The sequence below is a fragment of the Sander vitreus genome, chromosome 15, assembly GCF_031162955.1.
Source record: "Sander vitreus isolate 19-12246 chromosome 15, sanVit1, whole genome shotgun sequence".
NCBI lineage: Eukaryota > Metazoa > Chordata > Actinopteri > Perciformes > Percidae > Sander > Sander vitreus.
The window spans coordinates 19,257,428-19,282,311 of NC_135869.1; the positions used below are offsets into that span (position 1 = coordinate 19,257,428).

The 24,884-nt window shown below is 39.5% G+C and overlaps 4 protein-coding genes across 4 annotated transcripts; 2 read left to right on the forward strand and 2 right to left on the reverse strand.

Moving 5' to 3' along the window:
- The first annotated feature begins 2,760 nt into the window (after positions 1–2,760).
- slc25a17l (solute carrier family 25 member 17-like) lies at positions 2,761–8,540 on the forward strand. Its single transcript, XM_078269313.1, has 9 exons — positions 2,761–3,041; positions 3,202–3,262; positions 4,254–4,320; positions 4,637–4,791; positions 5,454–5,570; positions 5,674–5,819; positions 6,276–6,371; positions 7,006–7,088; positions 7,169–8,540. The coding sequence occupies exons 1-9, from the start codon at positions 2,967–2,969 to the stop codon at positions 7,314–7,316; spliced, it is 948 nt and encodes a 315-aa protein (XP_078125439.1). The 5' UTR covers positions 2,761–2,966; the 3' UTR covers positions 7,317–8,540.
- A 503-nt stretch (positions 8,541–9,043) lies between these two features.
- On the reverse strand, positions 9,044–13,185 carry dxo (decapping exoribonuclease). Its single transcript, XM_078269312.1, has 7 exons — positions 12,933–13,185; positions 11,772–12,241; positions 11,387–11,613; positions 10,379–10,598; positions 10,127–10,262; positions 9,853–9,947; positions 9,044–9,773 (listed from the first exon to the last, which is right to left on the reverse strand). The coding sequence occupies exons 2-7, from the start codon at positions 12,233–12,235 to the stop codon at positions 9,659–9,661; spliced, it is 1,257 nt and encodes a 418-aa protein (XP_078125438.1). The 5' UTR covers positions 12,236–12,241; positions 12,933–13,185; the 3' UTR covers positions 9,044–9,658.
- Positions 13,186–13,205: 20 nt separating this feature from the next.
- LOC144529943 (winged helix repair factor 1-like) lies at positions 13,206–15,771 on the forward strand. The gene is made up of 7 exons (XM_078269314.1): positions 13,206–13,338; positions 13,858–13,953; positions 14,044–14,186; positions 14,275–14,510; positions 14,698–14,795; positions 14,937–15,084; positions 15,501–15,771. Exons 2-7 carry the CDS (start codon positions 13,860–13,862, stop codon positions 15,544–15,546), a joined length of 765 nt encoding a protein of 254 aa, XP_078125440.1. The 5' UTR covers positions 13,206–13,338; positions 13,858–13,859; the 3' UTR covers positions 15,547–15,771.
- A 2,705-nt stretch (positions 15,772–18,476) lies between these two features.
- On the reverse strand, positions 18,477–23,723 carry rac1b (Rac family small GTPase 1b). The gene is made up of 6 exons (XM_078269315.1): positions 23,357–23,723; positions 22,103–22,174; positions 21,420–21,537; positions 21,114–21,176; positions 20,097–20,256; positions 18,477–18,951 (listed from the first exon to the last, which is right to left on the reverse strand). Exons 1-6 carry the CDS (start codon positions 23,389–23,391, stop codon positions 18,821–18,823), a joined length of 579 nt encoding a protein of 192 aa, XP_078125441.1. The 5' UTR covers positions 23,392–23,723; the 3' UTR covers positions 18,477–18,820.
- Between the last annotated feature and the right edge of the window lie 1,161 nt (positions 23,724–24,884).

The following is a 24,884-nucleotide window of genomic DNA, read 5'->3' on the forward strand; positions in this document are numbered from 1 at the left end:
ACACCACTGACCTGAGGTCAGCTTAGTCTTCTGAATCTAGCTAGGTCACGCAGATCTCCAGAGGTCCGCTATTTAATTACTAAATTCACTTCTGAGACTTTTTTATGCGAGAAATCAACTATGTAGAGGTCAAATATGGGCCGTTTTATGAAAATTTATGGCTAATTGCAAATTTTGTCCGACTGTGTGTAGCAGTTCAGCAGGAGCTCAGCAGGCTAACGTGACAGCGGCCGGTGCTGCCTCGCCGCCCGGCGTGTCCTACTTCATAGACTCCGGCTCGCTGTGAGCTAGATGGATCTCCGTCACGACCGGAAGCCCGCGGCACTCCATACCCGCGCAAAGTCACCGTTTCTGGGTTACTGGACTACCAAATGCTGAGGCCCTGACGGAGCTCCAGGGCCTGCAGCTAGCCGCGATCTTTACCCATGGGATTGAAGGGACACCAGCACCTAACGAAACCCCTCATATTCACAAAAATGCATTAAATTGAAATCGGACATAAGCATTAGCTTTGTAAGACCTTATGGTAGCTGTTATATAAGTGGCGTGACGAAATTCAAACTGTAAATATATTATAGTTATGCCGAAAGTGTAGCTAGCTAGCTAGCCTCGATCTTTAGCTGCCCATAGGATTGAATGGACACTAGCAGCTAACGAAACCCCTCCTATTCACAAAAATGCATTAAATAGAAATTGGACACAAGTGTTAGCTTTGTAAGACCTTAGGGTAGCTGTTATATAAGGTGCGTGATGAAATTCAAACTGTAAATATACTATAGTTATGCTGGCAGCCGGCCAGCTCCGCGGAGCCCCGAGCCCCGGTTGTCCAGTAACCCAGAAATGGTGACTTTCTCCTGGGTATGGAGCACAGCGGGGCTGCCGCTGTCTCGTCAGACTGTGTGGACCTCCTGAAATCCGACACGTCTTACCAAATTTGCAGTTAGCCATACATTTTCGTAAAACGGTCCATATTTGAGCTTTATATAGTTGATTTTGCGCATAAAAAAGTATCAGATGTGAATTTAGTAACGAAACATTGCAGTGTCTGAAATATGAGACCTGCTGTCTCATCTCCAATGTGTTTCTATGTGGTTCGCTCAAACCAATCAACGCCCAGCTCATCTAAATATTCATGAGCATACCATATTTGGAATAAAAGGTCTTGTTACAAATAGGGCCATATTCACAGGGTAGTTAAGGGCCCATAAAATAGCATTCGGGCAATTTTCAGCTCAATCAATGTTACATACCCTATTAGGAGACCTTAAGGAACAGTGTGAAATACCCTATAGAATCATTATATCACCCCTTTAAATCCAGCTCTGTGTCATCTTAGTGTGGGCAGTGTGAGCGGTGTCTGGCTTACAGAGCTAGTTTAAAATCGGCAAAGTATCCCTTTAAGTATATTTGTTTATACTATTTCTAGTTTTACTGAAGTAAAATTTTGAATGAAGGACTTTTACTTATTACAGTATTTTTACATTTAATTTTGAGTATTTTTACATTGTGATATTAACAGTGGTAAAAGATGGTAAGATATTTTACAATACAGTATTTTTTCTTGCATTTGTAATTAAACTCAAGTAAAAGTACAGAGGTATTGTCCACAAAATATAGTTTACAAAAGTAAAAGTACTAATTTTGCAGAATTATATAGTCTTTTTATTATTATGTTTATATCATTGGGTTATTCTTACTTATCCATCTGTTAGAATTATTTTAATGTTGTAATAGATAAAGTTGAAGCTAACTTGAACTTTTTTAATACACAGGGTAGTTTATGTGTCATATATTGTAAGCTGATAATTTGTATATAATATAAAAGTACAATTCTTGTCTGCAAAGTAACTAGTAACTATTGCTGTGAAATGGTGGAATTGAAAATACTCAAAGTACAAATACCTCAAAACTACTGTAAGTATAATACTTGGTATTTGGTTACATTTCACCTTTGATAACTATTTTTAGTTTAGTACAATATCTTAATGCTTCTTTCACCACTAGTGATTTCTTATAATAACTAGTTTGAGCCTATTTGTAGCAGCATATGTCATGAGGTAAATTTTGCATTTGCTCCAGGCTTATGAAAATAAAATATCAAACACATAACATGGTAGAACGCTTTCTAAAGACACAGGTCATCCAGATTTGACTGATTTCAAGTGAAGTCGATGTATGTTTAATTTATTTGTTTTATTAATGGGGAAAAAACCTCAAAAAGAAATTAACTGACTCCAAACTTTTCCAAATGAACTTTCAACCTTTCAACACTTTGCCAAGAACTGTTTAAACGCGGCATTACAATTAGACATGCTAAAAAGAGAAATATATGTATGATGATTTAGTTTTATTTTAAATTGCTAATTTATTTTAGCTCATTTGTGTTGTTATTTTAGTTATCTATTCTTTCTAGATTTGCTTCACAATTAGATATGATTAAAAAAAAAACAGTGGTGGAAGACGTATTATACAGATCCTTCATTAAGTAAAACTACAAATACCATACAGGAAAATTCTGCAAGTAAAAGCACTGCATTTAAAAACAAAACAAATTCAGCAAGCAAGCCAACCAAAAAAATACAAACACATTTTTGCACCCTCCACTAGAGTAGGTGGCAGTAATGCGTCTTTACTACTTGCTAAGCGCCAACAGAAGACGAAGAAACAGGAAGAAGAGACTAAAGAAGAAGAAGAAGTTGTCGACCAACCCGGTTCTTTTTACAGTCACAGGGTTCTGGTTCAACCAATGAGTGGGGACTGGGAGGAAACATTGCTCGACACTTTTCTCTCTACGTCGTTTTCTCTTGTTTCTGACCGCCTTGTATACGTGAACACCATGGAGTCGGAGCTGTGAAAGTGTATGTCATTCCCCAAACAGTTCCGCAGCTAGAAAAACCAGACCGACCACTAGCCACCTCTCTTCGGGTCCTTCCGCGGTTACTGTCCCGGTGTTTGGGTCTGCAGAAATGTCCGAGAACGGTGGCTCGGCTGTCGGCCTTCTGTCTTACGAGACGCTGGTTCATGCTGTGGCAGGTGCAATGGTGAGCAGAGATAAAGTGCAATAAAAGAAGATGTCATAAATGAATGTAAAGTATGTGGGTGGTCTGGTCTATTGTCTAACTGGGGGAGCGACTGAGCCTTTTGTCATTTTGTGTAGTATTTTTTTGTTTGTTTTTGTCATTACAATGCGTTGTCTTTTAGGGGAGTGTGACAGCCATGACCGTCTTCTTTCCTTTGGACACAGCCAAAAGCAGACTGCAGGGTAAGTTGGAGGTCTTATCATCTTGGACAGAGGATACCTAATAGCAGTTGAACGAGTTTTTATTTTTATTTTAACAATGTCTTTATCGATTTCTGTTTATTTACAATAAAACTTGCAGCAGCCAACCCACAACAAAGTTTCTCTCATCTGTCAACATCTTCATTTCTCAACATCTGTCCTACTATAAGAGCCAAAAAAACAACTTTAGTGTAAAGGTTTACTTAATTATTGAGTTACTATAACTGCATGCCGAAGATGTAAAGGAATAGTCTACTAATTCAGTATTGCGCTAGACCAAGATAACCTGACTTCAAGTCCTCATGAGTCAAGCTAAGTACACTTTGTACACCATTTTGAAAAGTCTCCCCTTTTTAGACTGGTCTTTGTATAACCTTTATTTATTCATGTTGTTTTATACGTCCTTATTTTTGATTAGGGAGAAAAACAAATATCATGATATTTTTGACCAAATACCTTGATATCAATACAGCAACGATATTGTAGCGGTGTCTATTGGTGCTTTCACAAAATATTTACACAATGAGATTTTTGATAAATAATCGTCAGTAATGTGGATATAATGACTAAGTAGGTAAAGGCAAAAAATAGAACGGTTACAACAGTCTGGTAAGTTAAGAAAAAGTACATCACTTTACTGTAATGCAGCCTTTAAAACCAGGAAAAGACAACACTCATACCATATTACGATATCCAAAATCTAAGATGATATCTAGTCTCATATCACGATGTTGATATAATATCGATATATTGCCCAGCTCTGTCACCTGGGTTATTTACTTCAGACTTTATAAAGCTTCTTCAGAGCCACATCAATCAGTATGCAACAATTGAGGAGATTCCTCCTCATGTCCAGTAAACTGATCTTGGTGGAGTTGCCCTGATAATACCTGGAGTTGCCCTGATAATACCTATTTCAGGGGACCTGTTCATTGATTTATTTATTTTTTCCACGTTTGTGTTTTTTTTTCAGTGGATGAGCAGAGGAAGTCTAACTCTACCCCTGTCATCCTGGCTGAGATAGCAAAGGAAGAAGGCCTGTAAGTATAGTTGTGTGCTGTGTTAAAATGATACCAAGTTATGGATTGTTTTGTTTTCAAATACAAGCATTTTGGTTTGATTTAAACAACTCAGTGAAATATAAGTGCAATGTAATTGCAGCAGACATTTATAATCAGTCAAATATGTCTGAACTATGGATGAAACAGTCAATGTATCAATGAGTTGATTGACAGCAAATTCATCTGTTACAATTTTGTTAATTTAAGTATTTTCTAGTTTATTTTTTCTGGTTCCAGCTTCTCTAACGTGATATTTGCTGGTTTTCTAAGTCTAGCTCTCCATCATTTCTCCCAGTCAGGCTCTATACAGAGGCTGGTTACCAGTCATCTCCAGCCTCTGCTGCTCCAACTTTGTCTACTTCTACACCTTCAATACGCTGAAGAAGCTGGCCGCATCTGGTCCAGAAAAGTCCACACCCAGCAAAGACCTGCTCATGGGGGTCGTATCAGGTGAACACACGTACAGTAAAACTAATAATATTTATGACCTTATGGAAACCATCAAGTAGTAAAGGTGTTGAAAGTGAGGAACTTTAACATGTAAATGAACGTCCGTTACATTCAAGCCCTTGTCAAACCACTTCACACAACGCTGACCAAAGGCCAATTTATGCTTCTGCGTTAAATCGACACTGTGGGTACGTACATAGATACGTGGAGATACGGACCCTACCCCACTCGCTCTGCACACATTCCCCATGCATACACATATGCCGGGCCTGCTATTCTCTTAAAGAGATCTAGCTAACTAACATTACAGCAGATGAGCGAGAGGAATGTGCACTTTCTTCTCAGTATACATAACATACCCATATTGACACAATTAAATGACATAATGGGAGTGGAGAAAATGGGCTCCATGACACAGCTCCAGCTTATATCCTTTTTTTTTTTTTTTTTTTTTAGAAGTCTTCCTCTCTGCATTTGTTTCCACATTAATGCCACTTGTAGATCAGTGGAATAATGTGAAACCACTGGCAGGGTATCATTGTATCATGTGTATCATTGCTACTTATTAAAGCGCTGCTCCAAAGAGCTAGTACAGGTCAAAAACTCCATGTGGTGTCTTTTAAGAATGATTCAAGAAAGCTAACTATCTGTTGTTCATACAGGGGTGGTGAATGTGATTCTGACCACTCCCATGTGGGTTGTCAACACTCGACTGAAGCTGCAGGGAGCAAAGTTCAGGAACGAAGACCTCCAGCAGACCCAGTACAGGGGCATCTTTGGTATGTGATATAGCTTTCTATATTCAGTGTTCACTGTTCAGACTTGCTTTTTTCATTACTACCCAATTGTAAAACCCTGCTGTGTTCGGGCTTTCCTTCTCAGATGCTTTCTCACAGATCATAGCCAATGAGGGTGTGGGAACTCTGTGGAACGGCACTCTGCCCTCTCTCATTCTCGTCCTCAACCCGGCTGTACAGTTCATGCTTTATGAGGCCATGAAGAGGAAGGCAGGCAGGGGAGGGAAGAAGGTGAGAGAACACTGACATTGTTGTGTAGAATACTACATTACCAAAGCTAATCTATCAGCCTCGACTCCTTTTCGACTGAGTTGACTCGTCTTTTTGTTCCAGCTGTAGTCAAGAAAATGTTTGCTAATATCAAACTCTGAACCACATCAATGTACGAAGCATCCTAAATAATAATTCCGCTTTAATATAAGCTAACTGACCTTCCGTGGTAAAGACCTACGTTTCGTTTCGTAAAAGACAATTGCGTTTCAAAACGTGCTGCCTTTTTTAGTTGTAGTTGTTCTGGTGACAGACATACTCTGTGATTTTAAAATCATTTTAAATACGGCTTGGCTAGTAATGAACCACTGTTCATTTTGTGTTTTGATAGCCAAATCATATTTGTAGGAAAGCTTCAATCAAATCAAATGGTTCTATAAATGTTCTAGTGAAACCACGGGGTGTCTCCTACCACAGATATCCTCAGCAGAGATCTTTCTCATTGGAGCCATCGCCAAGGCCATTGCTACCACCGCAACATATCCTCTTCAGACAGTTCAGGCCATCCTGAGGGTAAATACTACGTGATATAAAATATTAGCCTTTTGTTTACTTTCCAAGAGGTTGGAGGATAAAGGCTGTTTTATGCTTCTTGGTCAAATCGACGGCGTACCCCCGCAGACCCCTCTGCGTTGACGCGAACCCCTCTCCGAGCCCTTTCGAGATTGACCCTCCGGAAACCACACACCCCCTAGCGTTCTGGTGGTGAAATGCACCGCGATGCAAAGAAACGCGTTCAACCCCGACGCACGAACTCCGAAGGGTCAAGACGCCGTAGGAGTGACGGCGTAGCTACAGCGTGGAGTTGACACAGAAGCATAAAACAGCCTTAAGCCTGATGATATTCTATATATTTTTATTGTTACATTGTATTGTCACAACATTTGTTAATGGCAAGAGAAGAATAAAGCAGCGTTCAGACTTAATTGAAAAAAAACATCTTTTCTATGTAAAAATATAGAAAATCTGTGCATAAACGTTTAGGTGCTTGACAAGCACCTCTAATGGAGCCCTTTGTAATCACTGTATAGTGTAGACCATACAGATGTTAGTGGTGCAGAATGTCTTTAAGCTCTCATGACAATGTCAGTTCTTCAATCTCATATCTCAAGGAATTAAGCTAACCTGCTTAATGCTTTCTCATCAGTTCGGCCAGTACAAAGGTGATGGTAAGGGCGGAGTGTTTGGAAGCCTCTTAAACATTTTCTCTCTGCTAATGGACAGAATCAAGTGAGTGCAGCTACGAACACAAAAACATTCACTGACACAGTTCGCTGGTTAGTAATACACATCTGTTCCCTTTATCACAGGAGGTATGGTGTTCTTGGTTTGTACAAAGGCCTTGAGGCCAAGCTGCTACAGACAGTACTGACGGCTGCCCTCATGTTTGTTGTGTACGAGAAGATCACTGCTGCTACCTTCAAAGTCATGGGCCTGAACAGGAAACTAAAGCAGTGAACAAACACCTACTTGAATACAGTACTGCATTAGTACACTCGTCATCGGTAGGTTTTATCTATGCCTACTTATGATGCTGTATGTTGATGCTAGGAATTGTTTCACTCGCATTAACGTTTTAATAAGAGATGGGATTGGTGCCTTCTTTTTAGGGCCACAGATTCCCACACTCGCCCAAAACATACACCATAACCAGAGCTGGGTGCGATACCTATAATTCCCTCTTTTTCTTAACCTTAACTGGTTCCATTTGTGCAGACTGGCCTTGATTTTCTCCACTAGTGAATCTCTGTTGAGATGGTTATAAGTGATCTTACCAGCTGAGATTTTAAAGCTAGTCTGTAAAAGCACCACAGTATTTCGTAAAGGAAAAGACATCCTATGACATTTTGGGAAATGAGCTTATTCGCTTTCTTGACGACAGTAAGACAAGAAGATGGTATCGGAATCTCTGCTAGAAAGCGAATACGCTTATTTCCCAAAATGTCGAACTTTCCCATTTAACATTAGGGGCTTTCTGCAAATGATGATAGCAATAAGGTGAGCTATGTACTTAGGTATTGCCTCGATCCAAGCCAGTGGACCATTCTTCACAAACTCCGTCTTATCTTTTAATTGTGAATTTAACTGAGTTTGATTGAAACCTCATGATATTACTGTCAGATGAATGTTTTTTTTTTTTAATGCGCTGACTTAAGATGTCATTATTACACACAAATTGGCAGTAATACATTAACAATGAAACGGAGAATTGCTTCTATTTCTATCTATAGACTTGTGTGTAAAATCTGCACTTAGATTTCCAGCTCCGAAAAAAGGTTTTGATTTTAATAATTATAGTAGATTAAGTAAAAATGAATTTAGGGAATAAGTACTTAACAATACACAGTTTGAGAGTGTACAAATATGTCAGTAGGTGTTACGTGCCTCTAAATGATATCTGAAAAACTGCACTATGAAGTGATATAAATGCTGTGATGACTGTTGGTGATTTACACAAACTCATGATGCACTGTTTACTGTCATGATTGTATTGGTCAGTATGAACATTTAGTCACGCAGGTGTCTTCCATTATTTATTTCATTATACTGTTGGTAGTGTTTGGTTTTCGGGTTTTGCAGTACTTTTTTTTTTTTTAATCACAGCACTCTTTCTCCGATTTGGTGAATGTGAAGTTTCTGCTGCCTTTCAGCTTAAAACCATTTTCAAAGTTCATTCACTCATTTTGTTGCTGCCAAACTGGTTGTTTAATCTGTTATAGAGAGAACATTATTTTGACTTCATTGTAATCAGTGCCAGTGGTGAAGCCTAGTTGCAAGTAGTAAGGATCCTGTCAGTTGACCAAAAAAAAAAATAGAAATGACATTATTTACCAGATTTGAGTAAGTATTATGTTTTCGATTGTTTTGCTTTCTCACACACCCTGATGTTCTCAGGTACACCACATGAGTTATGATGAGTAATGTTACTAAGTAACATTACTCATCAATATACATATATTATTTTACAATATCAAATAAATGTATATTTCAAGTAAGGGAATTAAAATGTAGCTTTCACACAAAAGTGTTGATGGAAAAAAAAAGAAAATAGCAAAGAGTGAGGCAATAAATGTCAGGTAAGGCAGAAAATTGTAACTGCCGGAAAAGTAAATGGCAAAATCTGAGGATAGAAAGTGTGAAAGAGCAGAAAGCTCTGAAAAAAGAAAATGTCACTAGTAGTCAGGTTACTCAAAAGGACAACATGAGCTTTATTTAATAGTTAAGAAGGAGCCCACAGCTGGTAAATGTGTTTTCGTATTCGTTATAAAACAGCAAAGGCAGTGACAATAGATACACCATGTATAACTGTTTTTCTCCAATGACAGCTTTTTTTTTAAGATGAAATATCGCTGAAATATTTTGTTTTGACACCCTACTTGAACAGAACTTTTTAACTGTGGATGCAAAGTCATTTTCATGTATTTACTTTTTTTTAAAACATTGTTTTCTTATTTTGTTTCAATTAACATCCCACTGTTTCGGTGGTTTCAATTATTGTTATAATAAAGTCTGAGAAACAATATTGACGTCAGTGCATCATTACGGTTTAATTAAAATCATCACATGCAAGATGAAAAAATATGGTTCAGTTCTAAATGCTGAACAAATAAAAGATTTAAAAAAAAAAAGACATTACATGGTAGCGATCAGTGACACAAAATGAGTTCACAAAGCCATTCAGAAACTGTATGAACGTCAAATTTCAATGTATTTTGGGAAACAATCCTCCATTGGAGGTCTGAATTAACAGTCCTAGTTGGCCACGTCTTTGTTGTAAATTAGGACTGAAGGTACGAGTCTTAACTACTGGTCATCTCCTCCACATACCAGTGTGGCAGGAAGGAATACTGGGAGTCCCTGTGGACGGAGTAGGTCACATCTCTGTGGGGCTCCCAAGAGAACAGGTACACCACACTGGGGAAGCAATAATGATTCATGAAATATATTTGCTTAAAATGAAAAAAGGTTAACGTACTCTATCATTGCAACTTACCTTGGATTGTCTTCAGTTGCGATACGCTTCACAAAAGAAAGGAAATCGCAGCAAAAGTTCATACAAACTGTTGGCTTCCAGCAGTTGTGTTCATTCTGTCCAGAAGAAAGACAGAAAATGTGCAAATATTGAGTTCATCTTTTATTTACTCATGTCCAATAACTTTTTATTTGAAGAAAAAAAAAACAAAAAAAAAAACCTTAAAACATAGATTTCTCAATGATTAGTTACGTTGTTGACCAGCTGTTTATCACTGCTAACAACTTCACTGTACCTTGATGAGATGTGACATTTTAGAGATGGGAAAAGTGTCCACAGTGACAACCACTCCTTCATGATCCCGAAAACCTGCCACAACGCGGGGGACTCCAGGGAGAAAAGACTGGGCCCACCACTTCAGCAGTTTAAACCTGAGGACCACCAAAATTCAGATAATGGCAGTTTAGAGTGGGTCAAATCAAATGTCCAACAAACGGTATGACATGAAAAAGTGAATTATGTGATGCGTTACTGTTTCTTCATCTACCTGTGGAAGTTGCTGCGCTGTTTGGGGGTGCAGATCTCTGCAGAGGTCTTCAGCTCGATGTAGCATGCAGGAGGAGCTGGAGCGTTGGGATCTTTATCCCGGCAGTCCACCTCACCGGAGAACAAGAGTCTGTGATCTGCGAGCCGAGTTTGCACCACAGTGCAGAAGGCCTCATTCGTGTTAACCACTCCGCCTGGGTCAGGTACACTGTGGGAGTTATCTACAGGGATGGACAAATGTGAAGCGTTATCATTTAAACCGCTAAAGTGCTTATCATCCCATGTGCTTTTATATGATTTGGGGGTGTGTGTGTGTCAAATGTAATAAAATGAGACATACTGGTATGGAATAAAAAAAAGATAAAAATAAATAAAACTACTCAATGTAATAAGATTATGTTATGAACACAAAGTCACAATTTTTACTTTTTAACTTTGGTCAAAATGAAGTCAAAAGGTTAAAAGCTATGAGATACTAAGTCATAATTTTGAGATAGTAAGTGATAAGATACTAGATAGAAAATACTGACTTTCTTACTATCTCACAACTTTGAAAGTCAATTTTTTTTTGACTTAACATTTCTAATTTTGACTTGCTATCTCAGAACCGAGATCATAAAGCGATGATTCAGTATGTTATCATTTTGAAATACCATGAGTTACTTTTATTTTGTCATTAAGAACATTTCACCTATTGGTTTCATTTCCTGGCTGAAATGGGCTTCCATAGTTATGATGACTAAATGTAAAACAATGTTTTATCATGATGCTTGTGAAATGTATCTGAGCTGGTGTAAGGCAGTTAATCAATATGAGGACTGATCATCAGGGTTTGAAAGAAAACAAAGTAAACAGCAGTTAATAATAATAATTGTAATTGTTGGGTCTTTGTATATTAAATGTGGTGTAGACCTACTCTATCTGTAAAATGTCCTGATATAACTCCTGTTGTGATTTGACACTATAAATAACATTGAAGTGAATAATACTCTATTGTATAAATGCCTACCTGCACATGTGTATTGCTCAAACTTGTATCCCCAGTACATCATCTCTTCATGTCTCTCTGTGCGATTCTCTCGATCTCTACGAGCAGCTTCTGTTTCCACTTCACTTATGTAAAGCGTGCCCCTGAACCTGGTGACCGCCAGCAACCAACCCTCCCGTGTCTCATAGGGAGAGGTCAGCAGCTTGGTCAGATGACCACGCCATGTCACAATATCGACATCTAAAGCACTGGGAAGAGCAGAGGTTGATCAAAGAATACATGTCCGACAGGAAAATGATGGTTATAGGTGGTTGGACTAGAGATTATAGATCACAATTGAGTATCTATCTGATCTGTTACCCTGAATAAGAAAAAAAAAAGGGTAAAAACTAATAATAACACTTACCATGGTGAGGCCGTGGTCACCCTTGAGCTGAGCTTTGATCTATTGGCCAAGATCCAGCGTAGGATGTGGTCCAGCTTCTCCTTCACACTGTCATCTCTCTTTATAAAGCGGTCTTTGTATCCATTCCTCAGGTCAAAATTAGGATTTCTGTCAGGTTCCACATAGTATCTCATCTGCCTGCTGTCATTGAAGAATCTACGCTTAGAGTCGAGGGAGAAACATCCTACTTCAACAGGCTGTTTGTACACTGGAAAGTCTCTTTCATATAGCTCCCTTCTGGTGCTCAAACCCTGAGAGCTGGGTGGGTTTGGCTGAGGAGTTGGCCCAGACTTATACGGGTGGTGGTTTGGTCTGGAGTGTTTACTCCTGCAGGGATTTCTTCCACTTTCATCTCTATCTCTTTTGTATGCTGACAGGCAGTTTTGGTAGCTAGAGTTGGGATTGTGGGATCTGTGCTGGTCCATTGCTACCTATTGGGGAAAAGAGCAATGAAAAACTGGACATTGATGATTATTCATATTTTCTTGATTGTCTTGCTCTCCTGCAGTACAGCACAAAAAATGTTCTGCCTCGTCATCACTATGTTGTCACTAAAAAGACAGTGCTAACCCTTTTCCTATTTTTAATGATGCTACAAACAAGTGCAATACATGTTTTATGTTGCCAACACAATACCCATACTCATATTTGTATATTGTGTATAGTACCTTTTATTTTTGTTTTTTCATGCTTCATACTGAACATAATATATTCTCATAGTATACTAGTCTTTAAGAATACTATATATTCTATTATTAATCTAATTTTGCATGGGATCAACAAAGAGTATCTTATTTAACATTAAATGCACACAATTAAGCACAACACATCGTGATCTGTGTAAATGACAGTCTATTGTGTGTGTGTATGTGAATGCAGACAAATACATAATGTAAAGATGTTTGTACTGAATGCTGTGTATTGGTACAAGTGTGTCTGTAATGTATTGAGTAAACAGACGTGTGTTTTATGTGTATGCCTGTTGTAGGTCAGGTTAATAAGGTTTAAAAAAAAAAAAGCTATTTTGTGTACTTTGCTTTGGCAATGTGCGATTCCTTGCCCTTATAAAACTACTTTACTACTACTAAAACTAAACGAGCAGTAAATAAATGAAAAACGTACCTTAGTCAGCGTAACGTAACACAACAAAAGCAGCTAAGTTACCGTCACGTTTCTGTCAATGACCGTTCAGCCACAATAAAAAAACTAGATACTTTGTATCAAAACGACTATCATATATTGCAGCATCTTTTTTTAATCAACACAAAACAGGCAAGAAAGAATACATAAAGTGTATTTGTCTCGCTAGCTGGGTAGCTTACTAGCACCATAAACGACCCATAACACCACTCAAAGCTACTTCCGTATGCAGTTTCTTCTCCAAACCGCTTGGTGGTACCTGCGGCACTTCCGGCAAAGAGCCGTGAGACTTAAATTGTCCGTTGGTTCTCCAGACACCCATGGTTGAAGCTGTGAATGGGACCAAAGCGATGTGAATACTAATATTATTGTTATAAGTAACTATTAGGTAAGTGTTTTAACTGACTGGTCAAATATTTGCTTATTTGTCAGTGTAACGTTACACACAAAGTAGCGTTAGCTAGGTTAGCTGTATTAGCTTGCCTAACAAGATAGACAAAACCAAGTGATTGAATCCGGTGGGGTCGTGGCAAATTGTGTAACGTTATGTTCCACCAAAATGTTTCCAAATGACAGTAAAAAAGTATAAACACCTAAAGCTGGTAGCTTTTATCTTCAAAGGGGGAGTTCCTGCCGCCCCGGTGATATAAGTTAGCTAGCTCACTTTTTCTTCCTGATTAGAAAGGCCATTGTCTCACAAAAGTAGAACTAACTGGCGTTGAGAAGCAACGCCAGTTAGTTGAGTTAACTGGTTGATTGATCATACGTTTTCAAGTGAGGCGATTTCTTTTATAGTAGGCTTTTCTGATATCCCAGATTAAAAAAAATCTCACATGGGCATGAGCAAAGCGGCTGTCTGGGGTTTATTCTGCAAGTCATGATTTCTCTACCACAATTTTCCCTTCAGGTATGAACAGGAAACGGGCTCTGATTTCAGACACTTTCAAGGTGAAGAAAAGAAGAAATGGCACACAGAAGTTTGGCGCTGTCAGTGATGGAGATGGTAGGCGTGACCGCTATAAAGCTAATTACAATTTTGTTGAAATCTCATCTCATGTAAAATTCACTCTACATTTACTGCTTCAAATTAAAGGACCGACTGACATCAGAGCCACCCTTGAATACCTCATGACACTGTTCCCCAGGAAGCTCTTCAATGACACTTTGCCTCAAATCGTTCTTAAGCACCAGCTCTACAGCATACACAATGACAAGACTTTGGTGGACAAGGAGCTGGTAAGATGGCTCTTTAGTTTCAGAATGGTCATATGTGTATCTATGTAAATGTGAAAACGCAACCCACTGCCCTGCTTGTGGTCCACAGAATAAACTGCGGGAACGAGGAGAACTGCTGATGTTCCAGCTCGGGTTTGATGCTGACACTTTTGGGCTGGTTTTTGCTTCAGATTACAAGGCCAAAGTGCTGGCAGGAGAGGAGGGCAGAGCGACACGAGCAACGGTGGAGAAGTTTTTGCAAAAATTGCCCTCTCCTTGCACAGACCTGAGCTTCACCAAAGACAAGATGCTCAGGGAGTTCCTCTTCACAGACTCTGAGATAACGTATGAAAGACCGATCTATCTCATGTTATGTCTACTTCCAAAATGAATAATTTTTGAAAAACTTCACACCCGACACCGAAACGGCTTCAATACGTGTCTTCTCAAGTGTTTGGAACGTTATACTTTACAGTGTCTAAAAATAAATGTTCAAAGATCAGCACATACTTTTATTTTCTCAACCCTCTAGGCAGCTGGTTAAGTCAGGTGTCCTCACTGTAAGGGATGCAGGCAGCTGGTGGCTTTCCATTCCCAATTCTGGCAAATTCACTAAGTACTTTATACAAGGTGGGTGTTAAGAGAAACAGAGTCTGAAAAATACTTTGCTTTAATGATGTCACATGTAAATTTCTCATTTTACAAGATTTTGACAGTGCTTTGCTAATTGGAGGACTGTTTGTTTTCTTACCATCTCACCACTCATCCAAGGTCGTAAAGCAGTGCTCGGCATGGTGAAGAAGTCCAAATATAGTGAAGTCTTAAAGGCAGAGCTAGAGGAGCGGCGAACAACCTCACATGTGAAATTCCACATGAAATACCATATCCATGACATTGTTGGTGCAGAGCTGGTAGAGAGGTAATATCTGTTTGTATATACGTTGCGTGCTATTGATTCTGAAATATGTTGATTTTTAATTTGAGGTTTTTGCAGTAGGTCGGAGTTTATCTGTTTAGTCTGTCAAATGGAAAAGACAGGTACTTAATGTAGCTGCTCTCGTTCATCATCCTCAGTTCAGCAATTGTGGGTTTTTTACTTGCTACAACCCTCAGGCTAGATGCTGGCTCTCAGGTGTTAAAATATGTTTGTGGTAGTCAAAACCTTCATAAACCAGAAAGCTTGATCTCCGTAACCAGAAAATGATAAAATAAAACTTTGCTATGATTGCTTAAAATCTCAAATCTGTTTTTAACTTCTGTTTGAATTGTTAATCATCTTGGGCTCTTGAGGAGTGTCACTTTATTTACTGACTACAGTTCTTGTTTTCTTCCCAGCATACCTACTACTTCAGGGATATTGTTGCGATTTGTTGAGCCCTGAACCAAAGCAACAAGACTGAAATCGGTGCTTGGTCGAAGCCAATGAGTGGCTGAAGATTATGAAGTGTTTCTATGAGGACTGTTAGTAAACTAATTTAAGATTTCAGAGTTTGATTCTGTGCCAAATGCATTATGAAAAAAACCTTGTGGGTTTATGAATTGTCAATTATGTTGACATTACTCTGGTTTTGATTCATCTTGTAATAAAATGTATATGCATACTGTACTTATGTGCACACCATGGAAGCACTTTGTTACAGCTGTTCCCTTTCTGTGATGTTTTAACTTTGGCTTAAAATTGAGATCCGTCCAGACTGTATGAACTAGGATCCAGTCAGCAGTGTTGCCAGAATTGACTGACAAGCGGCCCGATCAGAGTCTAAAACTAATCTAATATACATTATATACATATGGCTACTGATTTCCTGTTTCCTGAATACGAGGAGGTGCCTCTGGTCTTTCGTTTAATTTGTATTATCAGGTCTTCTTTAAATCCACAGTTATAATTAAAAAAGATTTCCACCCAGTCTTAGATAACATTCCTTTCACTGTAACAAGTATTTACTTATATTAACAGATACAAGCCTTTACAAGGATTTAAATCACATAAGTAACAATATAGTTATTTGAGGGGGGGGGGGGGGAATCAGCCTAGCGGTAATATGTGTCAACAGAACATAAATGTTCCAATATAGTCTACGGCAGGGATGGGCAACATTTGTGATGAAGAGAGCCACAAAAATGTTATCCTCACTACCTGAGGGCCAGATTGTGACTGTGCACTTCCACCAGTAGGATGCTGTAACCCTTATCATTCAATTAGCCAAGTATAGCTACCAAATTAATGAAAACTAAATATATACTGTAATCAAAGTTTATTTTACCAGCATTTATATTTATCATATTCAAATGCATTTAGTAATGCTTTGTCATTTAATGAACTTCACACAGAAACAAAACATCCACATTCCTGAATAAATCAATTATTTCAGTCATTCCAGTCATTTTAGTTCAGTCACATTTTCATTGAATGGTGCTTCACAAATTCACATTCAATAATGTAAACAAAGTATTATTGTCAATATACTGTATTACTGCCTCTGCCTTACACGGGCTTTCCCTCCCTCCTCTCTCTTTTGTTAACGACGCTAACTCCCGGGCAGTTCAGTGCTTGTGTTTCGTTTTCTTTTTATCCACATAGCTTTTTAAAACTTTCTTGTGGTAGCGATAGAGGCAGTGATGTTTCCCGTTTACTGCACGGGACTTTATGTGACGACACGTCACATACATGGCCATCGCAGACGTCGGGTTAACTGGGTCTCAACTTTTTACCGCAGGCCGCTGCGTTTTTTTCCGGCTCCCCACGCCACAGAAGGCTACTAGCTACCCCCATTTAAAATAAATGGAAAGACTTGCGTTTTCGCCGTACGGTCTGACGGCCGAGCAATGTAAATGCTGATCGCTCACTAGCCTGCCCCCTCTACACACACTGAACTCTGGTAGACTCGCTCTCTCCTCGTTTTTCAACCGGACATAAAAAAAAAACAAAAGCCGTCAACTTTGCAGGTCGCACATAATGCGAGTAGTTTAAAAAAAATACGGTTGCTCCCAACGCCTGTGAAACAATATATTGATATTTGGAAATTGATTCGCGGGCCCCTGAGGCATTAGCTCTACATCATGCTTCAACTAAATAGGTGTCAGTCAATAAGTGTTGCATCGAGGGAAATCGGGTTGCGCTGTCCAACAAAGAGGCAGAGCAGAGTCTGTTTTACTTGATTTTATTGGCTTTCTCAAAAAGTGACAATAGCTTTTATCCATAAAACTAAAGAGTCACAACATTGGCTTGAATTAAAGCACAGCTTGATGTCTGAATACAATACAGATGAGCAACATGTACTTAAACCCTGATCTAGTAGTTCAAATACATTTTGTAAATAGGCAAAAAATATAACTGTTGCAATTCTAATCTTAGTTTTCAGTATATGTTGCACATACATGCTATCAGCATTAATTACAAAAAGCTAGGCTTGTAGGGAGATTAAGGTAGCGTTAACTGTAGAGGTAATAAAGAAAAAGGATATTCATAGTGTTAGTTTAACAATACAGTGAGTGAAGTGTTACTTCTGTGAAGAAAGATACAAAAAAACAATCAAATCACATGATTATAACAAAAAAAGATGAGTACACTGTATACTACACCATAACCGACAGTAGCTTTGTTACGGTTATTAGCAGGCATAAATGCTCTTCTTAGTGACATTGCTTAGCCAGTAGTGATGCTATTAAGAATCAAATGTGCTGCACAAAAGGTATTTCTGATAAATGCCCACAGAGCATTGAAGGTGCTCTTGTTCCCCGCCACCAAAACAGTTCTAATCCAATATCTAATTAAGTTTTCAGCGTTGCATTCCTGGGCAGCTACACAGTTGAGACACACTTTTGGGGAAACATTGCAAAGAGGAAAGAAAAAAATACCATAAACTTGACCGGTCCAATTGGAGCCAAACGCATAAAATACTGGATAATTTAGACGTGTCAGGGTTTAATAGCACAGTTGGTGTCAGACGATCTATTCCCAGTCTGAAATCAGAACGTCTCCGGTGTCATTCAATCCATGAGAATTAATTAACATGAATCTGCTAGGACTGAAAACTTACTGGTAAAGACATTTATCACGCACAAACAGTAATTTGATGGTTACTTCAAGTTCCTTGTTGACAGTGCAATGACACGTGACCGCCCTCACAAAGGCAAAATGAATAAAATGCCATTGATTCGTGACAGCAAGCCGTCAGCTGTACTTTGAAGGTTTAAAAGGTTTGAGACAATAGAACAAAGGGTTTATTTTCTGTTAAAATACAGCATGTCTGCAGAATGTATTTGGCAATATTTCTTCCACTCAAAACAAACAACCAAGGACTGTAGAGGTGGACAACCAGTGGAAGAACAAATTGAAAACATTCCACGGTCCATTTTTACAAAACATCCAATCCACTTTAGAAGGCCTCGAGAATTTCATAGTTATGTCTATACAGTATACGTTGTATGGAAAGAGCTGGGGTCTATAATCTTACAAACCCTTCTAAATATGACCCTATGTCCAATTTTTTCATTGAAACGGTTGGTAGAACTGCTGTAGCTACACTTATGGAAGGAAAGAATCTGAAGTACATCGTTTTTGTGTGTATACTGGTGTGTTTCTCCTGTGTCTTTAGCCACTCCCTCACCACTAGCGGCCATGTTCCCCTGTAACCGTTCCAGTGGAGGAAGTCTTAGAGAAGAGAGCACTTCTTCCCCTTCTTCTTGACGGGTGGAGGGCAGAGGACGGCCCGGATGGCCTCGTCGAACACAGTTTTAAGGCCACGTTGAGTCAGGGCAGAGCACTCCAGGTACTTGACGGAACCTGAGGACACCACACATCAAATATTCGTTTTCTTTTAAATGTTTTAATAATAACTTATATTTTATCAAGCCTGCAAGGGAAATTACAATGTTTTCACTCGGTTGTTAGAATACACATTACAAACACTGAAAATACACACACATGCTCAGTACCTATACATGCACTAATGGAGAGATGTCAGAGTGAGGGGGCTGCAGCAGTCGATGGACAGGCTCCCCGAGCAGTTGGGGGTTTGGTGCCTTGCTTAAGAGCACCTTGGCAGTGCCCACGGGGTGAACTGGCACCTCTCCAGCTACCAGTCCACCACCTCCGGTTCCTAAACCAACTCCCCTACAGACTGAGCTACTGCCACCCCAAAGTTTAAGGGGGCTTTCACACCTGCCTCATTTAGTTCGGTTGACTCGACTAGAGTTTGTTTTCCCCCTTTGTGCAGTTTATTCGGCAGGTGTGAATGCGGCAATCGCACTCGGGTGTGCACCAAACAAGCGTACCGAGACCTCCTTCAAGAGGTTGGTCTTGGTACGCTTTCAATCAAACTCTGGTGCGGTTCGTTTGTGGTGAGAACGTGATCCGACCCGAACCAGCTGCGTACTCTGCAAGCCTGAGCTAAATGGCTCCTGTAGTTAGGTGTGCTTTGCAATCTGCGATGCGGCAGATCATGCAAACTGTAGCAGCTTGCAGTGTTTCTCTCACGGAAATAGACAGCGGTCAAGCTTGCCGTCACCGTGGTCAATCCAGCCGCCGCTAAAGTTGGAGACCGACACCGGCAGAGCAGAGCGACGTCTCGGTGAGCAGAGCAGACGCAGTAAGGTTGCTCGCGAAACAATGTCCGATTATTTACATGAAATGAGCCGGTTTGACCATGGAGATGGAACAAATATGCACTAGTCCAGAACACAGGACCTTCTTCCTTTATTCAATTTCTTGCTCCCGCCCCAGACACATCTGACCAATAAGCAATTTTGGTACGCTTGGATTTTTCCAGGTGTGACACGAAACCGAACCAAAAAGGAAAACCGCTCCAAGTTTACAAACTCATCAACCGATTCGGATCAGAGCAAACAAACTGTAGGTGTGAAAACGACTCAGGGAAAAGAAAACTTGACAAAAAAAAAAAAAGGAAGAAAGTTGACATAAGTTTTTACCGATTTCTTTTGCCATCGCCAGTCCTTGGGGATATGTAATTGGAGAGAGTTTCTTCTCCTTCAGCTTCTCCATGGTGTCCTTGTCATCTCTCAGATCCAGCTTGGTACCCACCAGAATGATGGGAGTGTTGGGACAATGGTGTCTCACCTCAGGGTACCACTGCACAAAGACCACAACATTGAGATGTCAGGGGTATAACTTTCCAAACCGGTCTGTGTTATCGTGACCATTTAATTTCTAGAATGACCAAGGAGTACATTTAAAGTAACCACTATCAGATTTTGTCTTTGGGGCAGCCTTAAAAGAGTGAACGTGAGAGTGAACCAAAAAAGGAAAACTGTGGACTGGAAAACTAAAACAATCAATCAGCTGAAGGAGGATGCAAGCAAATTGTCAATGAAATTCTCAAAGTAAAAGGTTAAAAAGGTGTGGAGATTATAGGGCTGTACAGTTAATCACAATTCTATCCAAATATGAACTAGTGCAATATCCAAATCGCAGGGGGGGGGCGCAATATTTGTTAAAGGCAAAATATGTGCCAAACCATTCTAAAATAAAGTATTGTGGTGGTGCAGAGACATCCCGGCCTACGAATTGTATCCTACAAATGATAATTCCCTCCAATATCGTGAATCATATCGCAATCGCGAGTCACAATAATCGCAATTAGATGTTTTCCTAATATCGTGCAGCCCTAGGATATTATCATACATGCCTTGTTGAATATGGCCAGTGTTTACATGTTCTAGTCCAGATCGAGTATGGGAAATGAATGGATGACCCGTTGTGCTCCTAATGAACAAACTATTTTTATTAAGCAAGACGCATCCAAACAAACAGGAGGGAGTCTCTTTGCTGCTCTTTACAAATCTCTGAGTCATCCCTGGAGAAAAACTGGCAGCTGATCAAAATCCCCCGATGCCTCTCATCATGCCATATCATGTCATAAAACTGATACACGAAGACCCCTTCACTATTTATCTACTCTTTAACATAGTGGCAATGCATCAACTCACCTTGGCACGGACGTTTTCAAATGAGGCAGGACTCACAAGCGAAAAGCAGATAAGAAACACATCCTGGTAAGAAAAAGAAAACAATGCAATCATGATGTGGCACAAAAGTGTGGCGTTTGTCTTTCCCTCCAACTTCCTTATTCAATCTAGATTCCCAAACGTTCCAAAATGGGTTATGTAAGAGTGCCCCCGACATCAAAATATACTTAAAGGCGAACACAACACATCAAAGAGAATCTGTTTGTAAAATATAATACAGCAATGTCTGACTGGTACTGTACCAGTCAGACATTTTTTGTACTGTACCGTCTGTGGGTAGGAAAGTGGACGGAGTCTGTCATAATCTTCTTGTCCTGCTGTATCCCAAAGGCCCAGGTTCACCGGCTTCCCGTCCACCATAACATTGGCGGAGTAGTTGTCGAACCTGACAGAAGTAATGATGGGAGAATGAGTTAACTCCATCAGGATTCCCACAGACTGATAAATATTAAGACAGACCTAAATTATGACAGGAGATAAACTAAAGAGTTCAAATGGAAAAGAGGCTCTTAATTGATCTTCTGTGGCCTTTGTCTTCTTCAGCTCTTTCCTGAAAATCGTTTTTATTATTTGGCTCTGCTGCCGCTGAGCTAAAATCTTGTTTATCAACAGCCTGCTGAGCCTGTTCATGCCACACTGACTGTGATACAGAGCAACACTGTGTCCATAGCTGGTCTAGAATCAGATTTGGTGCAGGTTTTGCTCGTAACTTCCCACAACATAATTTTCCCTGAATCATATTTTTTTTAATATACTTAGTTGCAGTCCATAGCAGTGATTGTAACCTACAAGCAGCCACATTTTCATCTAAAAAAGAAAAGAAAAGCAACTACAGCATAAGATGCCACCTTATTCATGCAGTGACTGTATAGTAACCAAGGGCAGAGACAAATGATCGATCTCTAGTCTAACATAAATAAATAAGGTCTACTGCAGTCTCAGATACTCACACTGTGGGGATGTACTCTCCAGGAAAGGCATTGGTGGTGTAGCTGATGAGCAAGCAGGTCTTACCCACAGCTCTGGAGGAGAAGTAGAGGAAAAATGACTCGTTTTGTGTTTATGATTTTATGCCCCCACATAAAACGGGCATGTAAAAAGCCTTGTTTTGTGCAACCTATGATCCAAAAACCAAAGATACAAGATATCCACATTAAGGAAGCTGGAGCATGTGAATGTTGGCATTTTTGCTTGTACAATTTTCCCTAATGTAATATTCTGTCAATCTGCTAACTCATTAATCAACCAATCCTTTCAGCTCTACGAGAGCCTCCAAGTCAAAAACAGATATTGTTAAGTGAACCCATACTTTGTGATAACATACTTGCATGGTGTAGACTGGAATTAGTTTTTTCAAGATATGCATACAACATCCCTAGAGCAGTGCATTTGCCAAATATGAAACTTGTGTTGTACCCTTTAGTGTGAACCCTTTCTACTGCAAGCTTCCCCTTAGTCAAAGTCGAAAATAATAATAAGTCATAGGCCCATCAATGACTCTGCTGTTGTGGTATCCACCACACCCTGAACAAGGTGTGGGTATGTTTACCTCCCACATATTGTTACATCCTAAAAATCAGTCAGGTAAAGATCATTCTTTAATCATTTACTAATCTTCAACTGTTGCAGACACAGGCTACACAATTAGCTCTTAAAAAGCTGGAAACACGTCGCATGTGTAACATAACAGTGCAATACACAGCAACTAACACCAACACACAAACAAGGCGCTTAACTCTTCAAATTCCTCAAATTGACAAGTAAATGTTTCCAAACTCAAACTTAAACTCTGATTAAGAGGGATATGCGAACTGCCCTGTGATGTCTGACTCACCCAGGAGTGAGGAAAACACTGTAACCGGGATAACTAAGTCAAAGAATAACATTAGCCAATCACTTGCATACTAACTATTTTTTAATGCAATAGTTAGACATATCAATAATCATGCATACAATTAGTGGTATATAACTCGTATCAGCAAAAGATGATAGTTAACTAACGTTACCCATGTAGCATAAACAGGTAGTTAAAGTTTAAGCCTGTTAGCTAACTTTACACATTAGGAAAAATCTGAAGCAAAAGCCTTTACCGTTGTGGTTAGCTAACGTTAGTCTGATGACATCATTTTCAGCTTCGTTATTTAGGTTAAATATTTGGTGGGAGAAACTACAAACGTATAGTCAGCTCGATTACATTAACTTACCCGTCTCCGACAACGACACACTTTATGGCCTGCATTGCGCCGCAGCTAGAGGAATGCTAAGTTAGCCCGGGAGCCAGCTAACGTTAGCTCACAAGTCTCTTTTCCTTTGTCCGGAATTGCTCGGTGGTGAAATGTCCCAACAGCGTTTCGTTAACTGCCTTTGATGTAAGAGCGGAGCTCCTGGGGTGTGGCACAACTTGTGGGGAACTTACAGTAACTTATCTAACACTTTAACAAGTTTACTCAGAAATTCCCTGGCGACATTCCCATGCTTTCGTGGGCTGATCTGGAAGCTATGAAGCAAAACAGCGGCCACCACCCGTATTTCTATGGCCACCACCCCTGAGAAAAAAAAAAAAAGAAGTTAGCCACCGCCACCACCAGATGGTGCATCCGGTGCGCTGGGATGAAACGCCCACAGAAACTTTAACGATCTATAACGTCCTCCGAACAAATAGCTGTCAATTCACCGTTTCAGAGTCAGAGAATGTTATCAGACAGAATGTGTGTGTGTGGGAGGGGGGGCGGGGGGGGGGGTAGTATTTTTAAAAGGAATTTTGAACTTGGCCAGGAGATAAAAGAAAATAACGAGTAAGACGGACTATTCAGAGTGTGACACGGATTGAGGAAAGACGTCAGCTCAACAAACCCTTTTTAGACTGAGGAGTTAGTTTGATGGAATTATTCCCTAAACTCTGCCCTACAGGCTGTGCACGTCCCCTAACAAACAATCAAGTTTCTCATGTTAAAACAATCTCAGACATTCTTTCAATGCCATATATATATATATATATATATATATATATATATATATATATATATATATATATATATATATATATATGTATATGGTCTGTGCACCAAGCAGTAATTACATTTGGTTTGACTTAAAATAACTTGTATGGACTGACTCCAGACTTATGGACACTTATGCCAATAATATGCAATATTTGAATATGACACCACATTTAGATATAAAATGTTAAATACACATCATTATTAATATTGTTATTATTGTTATTATTATTATTATTTATTTTTAGTTTATTTATCTATTTTGTAATACCTTCTGGATCAGCTGTGTTTGTTTCTATCATAGATTGTTTGTATATATGTTGTGTATGTAGGTAGCCTGACAAGCCAGACCCACATCAAGATGTTGGGTCTGGGAACTCACCATTGACGGAGCTCAATCCGAGGGGCGGGATAAACGGTTGTCTTTCAAATTCGCTCTGCACGCAATAGGATAGCGCAACAACCAGGCAGAGCAACGAAGAAGGTAGCGAAGCTAGTTGATAGCTTAAACTTTTGCCGTATCCGGACACGTCTTCCTTTTTTAAGAATGATTTCAGTGCCGTTCTTTGTTCTTTTCTCAAAGAAAAGCTTAACTCCAAGTCTTCCAGAAGAACGCTGTTCCCAGCAGCAGCAGCCATAAGACCGCCCACCGACTCTATACACGATGTGATTGGCCTGACTAGAGTTTGGTTTTTCCAGCTCGCAAGCCAACGGAGAGTTGCTAGACTGACCC

What these genes read in the sequence shown, in the direction of transcription:
- rac1b (XM_078269315.1), bottom strand. Translation starts at nt 23,391, where the DNA reads ATGCAGGCCATAAAGTGTGTCGTTGTCGGAGACGG. An exon ending in TGTGTCGTTGTCGGAGACGG is followed by an intron (nt 22,175 to 23,356) that starts GTAAGTTAATGT and finishes CTTCTCCTCCAG; the next exon opens with AGCTGTGGGTAAGACCTGCT. An exon ending in GGCGATGGCAAAAGAAATCG is followed by an intron (nt 18,952 to 20,096) that starts GTAAAAACTTAT and finishes TGGTGTCCTCAG; the next exon opens with GTTCCGTCAAGTACCTGGAG.
- dxo (XM_078269312.1), bottom strand. Translation starts at nt 12,235, where the DNA reads ATGGACCAGCACAGATCCCACAATCCCAACTCTAGCTACCAAAACTGC. An exon ending in GTGACCACGGCCTCACCATG is followed by an intron (nt 11,614 to 11,771) that starts GTAAGTGTTATT and finishes TGCTCTTCCCAG; the next exon opens with TGCTTTAGATGTCGATATTG. An exon ending in TGAGCAATACACATGTGCAG is followed by an intron (nt 10,599 to 11,386) that starts GTAGGCATTTAT and finishes CCATCCCTGTAG; the next exon opens with ATAACTCCCACAGTGTACCT.
- slc25a17l (XM_078269313.1), top strand. Translation starts at nt 2,967, where the DNA reads ATGTCCGAGAACGGTGGCTCGGCTGTCGGCCTTCTGTCTTACGAGACG. An exon ending in CCAGTACAGGGGCATCTTTG is followed by an intron (nt 5,571 to 5,673) that starts GTATGTGATATA and finishes TTTCCTTCTCAG; the next exon opens with ATGCTTTCTCACAGATCATA. An exon ending in CTGCTAATGGACAGAATCAA is followed by an intron (nt 7,089 to 7,168) that starts GTGAGTGCAGCT and finishes CCTTTATCACAG; the next exon opens with GAGGTATGGTGTTCTTGGTT.
- LOC144529943 (XM_078269314.1), top strand. Translation starts at nt 13,860, where the DNA reads ATGAACAGGAAACGGGCTCTGATTTCAGACACTTTCAAGGTGAAGAAA. An exon ending in CGCTGTCAGTGATGGAGATG is followed by an intron (nt 13,954 to 14,043) that starts GTAGGCGTGACC and finishes TTCAAATTAAAG; the next exon opens with GACCGACTGACATCAGAGCC. An exon ending in CTTTGGTGGACAAGGAGCTG is followed by an intron (nt 14,187 to 14,274) that starts GTAAGATGGCTC and finishes TGTGGTCCACAG; the next exon opens with AATAAACTGCGGGAACGAGG.